At 32.2% G+C, this 8,729-nt stretch overlaps 1 protein-coding gene across 7 annotated transcripts; it reads left to right on the forward strand.

The window, feature by feature from the left end:
- The first annotated feature begins 234 nt into the window (after nucleotides 1-234).
- Nucleotides 235-6,175, forward strand: LOC105117004 (uncharacterized). 7 transcript variants are annotated; one of them, XM_011014533.1, is made up of 6 exons: nucleotides 235-436; nucleotides 535-599; nucleotides 1,691-1,920; nucleotides 2,994-3,079; nucleotides 3,283-4,990; nucleotides 5,364-6,175. In XM_011014533.1, the coding sequence occupies exons 1-6, from the start codon at nucleotides 377-379 to the stop codon at nucleotides 6,008-6,010; spliced, it is 2,796 nt and encodes a 931-aa protein (XP_011012835.1). In that variant the 5' UTR covers nucleotides 235-376; the 3' UTR covers nucleotides 6,011-6,175. The 7 variants fall into 7 exon arrangements, with proteins under 7 accessions (XP_011012835.1, XP_011012837.1, XP_011012836.1 ...); XM_011014535.1 differs by having other exon boundaries at nucleotides 5,394-6,175; XM_011014534.1 differs by having other exon boundaries at nucleotides 235-432; nucleotides 514-599.
- Nucleotides 6,176-8,729: the final 2,554 nt, after the last annotated feature.

Consider the following 8,729-nt stretch of genomic DNA (forward strand, 5'->3'; position numbering starts at 1 on the left):
CACGGAACATAAACATGTGATTTCAAGTGGGCCTTGCCATAAATCCTATTGTTACAGTTTGTTAAAAAACTATTCAAAGGGTTGATCTATTATGCTCATTTCGTTGATTATATAGGTTAAAATTTTAAAACCATCAAAATTTATCATTATTATTTTTTAACAATATAATGTAACCGATACAAGGGATGTGCTGTTTAACCCCTCTTGAAAAGGAGGAGCAAGCTCATACGAAGATATCTCGTGCCGAAGCCAAACCAAAACAATTGATATTTCCTTTATAGCAACTTTGTGAAGGGAAGGAAAGAGAGCGAGATGGCGGGGAACCAAAAATAGAATCCGATTAAAAAGGCTCCAATTTTTAAGGCCATGAAATTCCATGCCGATTTCCATGTTTGAATGTTTTGCCATTGCCTTCTTTTCTCTGTCTGTAAGGTACACAAATTTTTCGTTTTCTTTCTCTCTCTCTCTGATTCATTAAAGCCAACATAAACACACGATTTTTCCAATTTTCAGCTTCTATCGTACCTCGCTTATTCTCTCTCCATAGCTAATAACAAATGCATGGGTTTCGTTTCAAAGTTTAAGTTCTCCTTTCAAAGGTAAGACAATACCGATTTCCGTATCCATTTTTTTCAGGTCTTCATCAACATTTGCTTTCATTTGACAATGTTAATCATCAGTGCTTTCGAAGAAACTGTCTGAATTTTGTCTCGGGCGTAAAAAAAACGCGTAGGACCATTTATGTGTTTTAGCTTTCAGTCAAGTTTATTCAGCAACGCTTTGTGTTATGCTGTTATTTTGGTTTAGTACTTCCGAGTATTTTTATTTTTAAATTCAAAACCTTGAATATTAGGAATCTGATTTTGTGAAATGGTGGAAAAAGATCCATATAACCTGCACCAACTGGAGTGGAATTGACTATTTGTTGTGAACCCTAAAATATAATTAGAATATTAGGAATCTGATTTTATGAAACGGTGGAAAAAGACCCATATAACCTGGCCCAACTGGTGTGGAATTGACTATTTGTTGTGAACCCTAAAATATAATTAGAATATTAGGAATCTGATTTTATGAAACGGTGGAAAAAGACCCATATAACCTGGCCCAACTGGTGTGGAATTGACTATTTGTTGTGAACCCTAAAATATAATTAGAATATTAGGAATCTGATTTTATGAAACGGTGGAAAAAGACCCATATAACCTGGCCCAACTGGTGTGGAATTGACTATTTGTTGTGAACCCTAAAATATAATTAGAATAGTTAATTTCTTTTCCTTCTGACTTTCAATTCCAGTTGTGGAATTTAAATTCATTGAGGGTTAATGTGCACCCCATTCCTTTATATGTTGAGCTATGCATCATTAATTTAACCCATTTTCAAACAATCTTTGGAAATTGTAAATCTCTCCACTTTTCTCAAAGAAAAGGAAAAAGGAAAAAAAAGAAAGAAAAAGATCTCCACTTATTGTTAGGAGCTTTGGGTGGAGAGATTTGAACAGTTGAACTGAACCCGGGCAACATATTGCTTTAAACCTTTAAAATTGAAGGCTTTCATAAATTTCTTAGAGGTTATTTAACTTTTCTTGAGAGATCCAAGGTTTGTTAAATCAAGTGAATTATACGTTGAGTTTGAGGACCTTGTTTGTAGGGTGATTTGATATTTACATGTAATTAACTCAGACCAGGTTTGATGAGCCTGTAGTTATTTATCATCCAAGCCAAGCAGGTTCAAAGAAAGAAACTTGTGACCTATGGGAAAGAACTTGGAGCACCATTCCTCAAGTGTTTCTATTGAGAACAATCATCCAGGATGCATGTGGGGCATACTTCATGTACTCAAGTACCATCATTGGCGATATATTAAGAAAAAGCTTCACCACAAGAGTAGTGGTAACAGGAAACATGCCAAGGGTACGTAAGAGAGCCTTTTCATTTCAAATGAATTTCTTCCCCGTTATTGTTCTCATCCAATATTAATGTAATTTACCTTCTTTTGAAAAGGATGTTAAGAGAAATGTGTCTATTGTATCGGATGTTTACTGCCGGTGGATATTGTAGTAGATGGATTTTCTGGACTTGAGTCAGCAAAACAGCCTTTAATTATCTTAAGGTAGCTGGTCATACACTTGGAGAATGCATTGGTTTTATGGGATACACTTATGCTCAATGCATTGTTTTTACAGTTAAAGTATTATTATGGTTCACATTTTACAATCCAGAGTATTCTTATAGCTGAATGGTGACAATTTACCTGCAATTACTTCCATACAGACAGATTTTTAGAAGTTGTCTCCCAAACTTTAGAAAAATACCCTTTTAAATCCTCTATTACTATTAAATATGGATGTGGTATCATCTCTTAGGTTAGCCATTATCTTTGATAAAAAACAAGAACAGACCAGTTTCCTCAATTTCTAATAGATAAGGTGTCTTTTTCTTCTCTGGTCATGTTAGGATACCTCAAACACCAGAAAAAGGCATAAAACTGGACACTGCAACTAGTATATCCGAACCATGAACCTTTTCATCTTTCCAATCAAAAGATCTCTTTGAAAAAAACCCAGAGGATCTCAGAAATGGTGGAGGGAAGAAAGAAAAAACTAACATAGGATTCATAATTAAGTTGACAATCATATTAGAACCTTCGATCTCTATCTACAGATCTTAACTTATTTTCTTATTTTGATACTATCAGATGCAAACATTTTGCAGTTGTAACTAGAATTGGATTCTAGCAAGTGTCCTTGAAAGCAAATATATCCTTGAAAATAGTATTAACCAGTTGGGATGGGGGTACCTTTGGCTGCTGTGCCATGGTTTATTAGACTATGAGAGTTGAAAAGTGGATTGTGTTTTATGCCATCTTTACATGCACAATGTCATAGTTGAACCAGCATATACGAATCTTCAACTGCTGGTACTTGTTCATGATATAATGAGATGTAAGATAAATTCCTAAAGTGCTAATAAACATTTTCTCCTTCGCAGGGCATGGAAATCCAGGAAATATTTTAACTGATTCTAAGGTTGGTGGAAACCCTCAGAGCGACAACACTGGGAATCACAATTCAACTGTAAGTTATAAGTGAGATATCTTATTGCACTTTTCTATTAATGATAATCCTATTACTTTGTGTCCTGTCAAGTATAGATTCAAAGTGCATCACAAAGTAATATGTCGAACAAGAACCAGGGAGAGCTTGCATGCACACATAAAAACCTATCTATATATGTGCAAGGTTTATAAATACAAGGTTACTGATATGAAGATTATCAGGTTATTGATAAGAAGACACAATTCACTTCAGCCACCAAAGCTTCTGTCAAATCTCGAATAAAATCTAGAATTTCTGATGAGCTTTCCAAAAGGAAGGGCCGACATTGCCGAAGCTCAACTTACCCTATAAGATCACCCTTGATGCAAACTGATTCCTTTCGCCATACAGAACTGTCAGATGAGGATCTCGTTTCAGATATAAGATTAAGTGATGGGTGTCCCACAATTGCTGAAGAACCAACCTCTTCCACCACCAATTTACTGGATCCATCAGTACCAACATCCTTGGAGGAGTGCAATCACGAAGATTGTGGCCCCATGCTCACTAGTAATCACCTGGGACATAACCAGGTTGATATGACTGAAGAGGAACTAATTGAGAATCACTCTCTTCTTCAGGAAAATTCAAATGATAAAAGGCAGAAATTAGTACATGTAAAGGATCTCAGCACGGATGCTTCAACCCAACAATCAAAAGAGATTTTGGATGCACTAGATATGATCAACATAGATAAGGATATTTTTAAAATCTTTTTACAAGATTCAACCAATCCTTTGGCTCATTACATGCACCATCACTATACATTCACCACTAAAATGGGATATTCTATCTCATTCCCTTTACTGGGTTCATCATATGGAATAGATTCTGGAGCAAGAAAAGGCAAGCAGAAGCTGGAGGGCCTGGAGAAGTTGCAAGCAGGTAGCCATACACAAAAGTGTGTTGAGCCCAAGTATAGAGAATATATACGTTCAAAGTCAATGCCATCAATAGCTGCTGCAAATTCCTCTTTGTCTTCATCCCACCGAATTAAGAGTCGTGCCCAGAATCAAGCGGTTGTTAAGCATTTCAAGAATCTGAAACAAAAAATAAGGCATGCTATTAAAGAGAGCAAAAATGAGAAACATAGAATAACCATGGATGCAATCCTTCACAAGATTCCTCATGGCCACAGGTTTTCCAAGAACTTGGAAAGGATTGGTGTTGATAATATGATGGATCATTTCATGAGTAGAGATGGTAAAGACAGTCCCAAAAGTAGCTATGATTATGATCACTCTCTTCCTTCTACCAGCAATAGTGAATTATACCGAATCAGCAGAACAGTATCATTCAGCGAATCACTGGACAGATATTGCCAGTTGTATGATTCTAGCTTTAACAAAGATGCAAAACAACATTTCCCTGAGACGTTAAAGATGAAAGCAGAAGATGGGGTTTCATTTGAAACGGGCGCCGCAAAATCGATGAGAAGGATTTTTTCCTTGCCAGACTTCAAATCTTTTCCGTATTGCTGTGAGGATTCTTCTGGTTCCTTCCCAGTAAGTCAAGTTAGAACCCTGATGGATGACACTTTGAGCACAAGAGATAATTTCTGTGAACAAAACAGTCTCAGTCATCCTGCAGCTACCAAGCAATTCTTGGGAGTAGACACTAAAAATCATGTAAGAGGGAATAATGTGGAGAGTGAATCAGATTCAGTTATTGGTGATCACTTGGGTACGATATCTATTTCAAATGTTGAGACACATGCCAACTGCACTTTAGTTAGTGATGACTTGAGCAACTGGATGACAGTGGATAAGCAGGATATTCTTTCCCCAACTGAAACTATTGCTGAAGTGGTAGAACTGACTACTCTGCCTGTGCCTGACTCTGAACTTCAGGATGAGACAACCAGGCATGCAAACTTTTTTGTTGCAGAAGGTATACTTGTCAAATTGCCAGTGGTTTTCTTCCCTTGCCAACGGTTTTATTTATTTATTTATTTTTATTTTAACTCAATACAGCATTGCATCATGCATTGAAGTTCATGTATGTTCTCACCCGGTGTGTACTTGTCAATTGGTTTCAAACTTTGATGTGGTCATTAATTTTTAACACAGAAGATAACGTACTTAAAGTCAGGGCGTATAAACTTGTCAAATAGTGTATACAAGAGGGTAGCATAATTTATTATATTCAGATATGTGTTAAAATTTAAGTCTCCTTGGTTTGCAAAAAAAAATTATTTCTCCTACTCACTATTATTTTGTTAATTGAGTTGGTGTTTCATGAATAATGTTTTATATGGAGGCAGATCTTAATTATTCGAAGAACAATCTAGCAGAATGCAGCATGAATACACTTACAATGACAGTGACCGAGGTTGGAACTGAGAAAATAGATTTTTTAAGCAACATCTTGAATAATGATAGTCATCCATTCCAAGTTGATGCCAAAGACAAAGCCGAATTTGATTATGTCAAGGACGTACTGACGTTGTCTGGTTTCACGGGGAATGAGTTGCTTGGAACATGGAATTCTGATGACCAACCTGTACATCATTCCATTTTTGAAGAAGCAGAAGGTTGTATGCTCCTAGATCCTGAGTGCTGTGGAAATGAAGGTGGCAACTGTCATCACCTGCTATTGTTTGATCTAATCAATGAGGTACTAACGGAGATTCATGCAAACTCGTACACATATTATCCTGTGCCCTTGTCTTCTCTTTCGCATGTCCGTTCAATGCCTGTAGGACGCCACGTCCTAGAGGAGGTCTGGACAAATATAAGCTGGTATTTAAGCTCAACTACTAAGGGTGACCACTCGTTAGATTATGCTTTAAGTAGAGATTTAGCGAAGCGTGATGGTTGGATGAATCTGCAATATGATAAAGAATGTGCGGGGCTTGAATTGGAGGACTTGATTTTTGAAGATCTTTTGGAGGAAATTCTTTGCGCTTGATTTTATGGCTGAATCATTTTGGTTCTTGCAGCGCTGTACGCCCTTTATCTTTGCATATACAGGAATTTTTTTTATAAAATATTCCTGTGAATATCACGAGTAAAAAACATGGATAGGAAAAACTAGGGAATAATAATAATAATAATAATAAGAGAGTTTGGGTTATACCATTTCACTACTGTGAGGCCTGCCCTTTCAGCGGGTGGTCGGTTATCGTCTTTTATTTATTTTTAATTTTTTAATTAACTTATCAATATTAATTCTCAAATTAGATAAATCCATTATCTATATTAATTTCATAATGAATTCTATATATCATCAAAGTCAAAGTAATTGTAAACAATTAGTTATATTCTCGCATGTTGTTCTTTTTTAATATAATTTCATGACTCCTTTAAGCAATATTATACAACAATGCTTTGACATTATTTATGATGTTTTGTTTTTTAAAATTTATATTTTTAAATAAACAAATCTTTGACGGTATTAATATTTTATAACGTGTTCTTATTAAAATATCATGCTAATTAATATAATTATTTTTAGTTGTATTATTTTTATTGTATTATTTATATGGTATATACTACTAGAAATGGTTTTTATGGACGGGACCATTTTTTTTCTGCTAACTAGCAATAAAAAGTTAGGGTTCACTTGGAAGTATGGTGTATAGTTTAAATACGTTTGTTTTAATCATAGTTTTAAAAATATTTGATTGATCAATTATTAGTTTATATATCATATAGTTAATTGGTTGGTTTTAAGTGACATTGATTATTGATTTTGTTTATGTAACATATATGATTTTTAATAAAAGCTTTATTATCTTTAATATTTATTAAATATTTAATTAATAAATTTAATATTTAATTAATGAATATAAAGTAAAGATGTTGAGACACAAATGCTTTGCAAAAAAATAAATTATAAAATTATTATAATTATGATATTTATATTGCATTAATGTTCTTTATCAGTGCTTTATTAAAATTAGATATTAATTAGAATTGTTGAGATTAATGTATATTACAGTATTTTTTATAAAAAAAATAATTGTTTTCATAAGCTGAGATATGAGAGGTACTTAGAACTAATATGTTGATGCTTGTTAGATAATATATATATATATTGAACTGACTCATATAAAAATTTAATACGGAGAGATCACATGTGTCTATGGAAAGGTACATGTGATGTTATATAAGTATTTCTTAAATTTGATATCAAGTTATTTTATATAGAAACTATTATATTCTGATCTTGCTATATATTCTAATTAATCATAACAAATAAAAAAAATATTGAGCATATTATTAGCACTCAATTTAGATGTAATATTGACTATAATATTAACAAATGGATTCATCATCCTAGGTGAATTAAAAAAAAAGTATTTCATGTGTTCTCAAATAATATTGATTGTAAATTCCTGAACAAGATAATGAGATTTGAAAAGAGTTTTAACTCTTATTTAAATAATAAATAATTATGGTGTTGAGTATAAACTTGATTTGACAAGTAGTAAAAATATTTTATGTTATAATATCTAAATCAGAATATTGTTGATAAATAAATAATAATTATATTAAAATTAGATATTAATTAGAATTGTTGAGATTAATGTATATTATGGTATTTTTTTATAAAAAAAAAATAATTGTTCTCATAAACTGAAATATGAGAGGTACTTAGAACTAATATGTTGATGCTTGTTAGATGATATATATATATAGAGGTTATATATATATATATTAAACTGACTAATAAAAATTTTATATGGAGAGATCACATATGTCTACGGAAAGGCACATGTGATGTTATATAAGTATTTCTTAAATTTGATATCATTAAGTTATTTTATATAGAAACTATTATATTTTGATCCAGCTACATGTTCTAATCAATCATAACAAATAAACAAATATTGAGCATAATATTAGCACTTAATTTAGATGTAATATTGAGTATAATATTAACAAATGGATTCATCATCCTAGGTGAATTAAAAGAAAAAAATATTTCATATGTTCTTAAATAGTATGTAAATCCTTAAACAAGATAAAATAAATGATTATGGTGTTGAGTATAAACTTGATTTGACTAGTAGTAAAAATATTTCATGCTATAATATCTTGTTGATAAATAAATAATAATTACATTAATAAACTAGTCAATAAAAGGTTAAATCAAATAATTTATGATTTTTCTAATATTTAAGGATCATAAAATGTTGTAATATATTGTACTTGATTTTTTTTAAAATTATAATTTATATTTTGCTAACTTATTAGATAACATAATGGGTCACACACATAAAAAACATTGATCATAAACCAAACTGAGATGATTGTACATAAGTTTTAAAAATTGAGGATTATAATGTAATTTGATTAGTACTTAAAAGTATCTTTTAGATCTTGGACTCCATATGAAAGTTGTAGGTCTATGTCTTACCTTTCCATCCATATAAATTAGACCTAAATCTGAGATCTACAGCTCCAGATATGATCCAATTACCAAACAGTGTTCCGGTTTGGACTACACCGGCATCTCTTTTTGGAGTTTAGTCATCTCTTTATCCTTTCAATTTCAGTTCTTAAATTCATCAATCAATCCTTTCATTTATGTGGTAGGCCTGCATTAAAAATAAACATTTACCATAAATTAAAGGTATCTTATATTATTAGATATATTATTATAAAACATGCTTTAGTTAAGG

This window comes from Populus euphratica, unplaced genomic scaffold (assembly GCF_000495115.2).
Source record: "Populus euphratica unplaced genomic scaffold, PopEup_1.0 scaffold1136.1, whole genome shotgun sequence".
Taxonomy (NCBI): domain Eukaryota; kingdom Viridiplantae; phylum Streptophyta; class Magnoliopsida; order Malpighiales; family Salicaceae; genus Populus; species Populus euphratica.

Coding starts and splice junctions, on each gene's coding strand:
- LOC105117004 (XM_011014533.1), top strand. CDS start 377: ATGCCGATTTCCATGTTTGAATGTTTTGCCATTGCCTTCTTTTCTCTG. Junction 600..1,690: donor TTTAAGTTCTCCTTTCAAAG/GTAAGACAATAC, acceptor AACTCAGACCAG/GTTTGATGAGCCTGTAGTTA. Junction 1,921..2,993: donor AGGAAACATGCCAAGGGTAC/GTAAGAGAGCCT, acceptor TCTCCTTCGCAG/GGCATGGAAATCCAGGAAAT.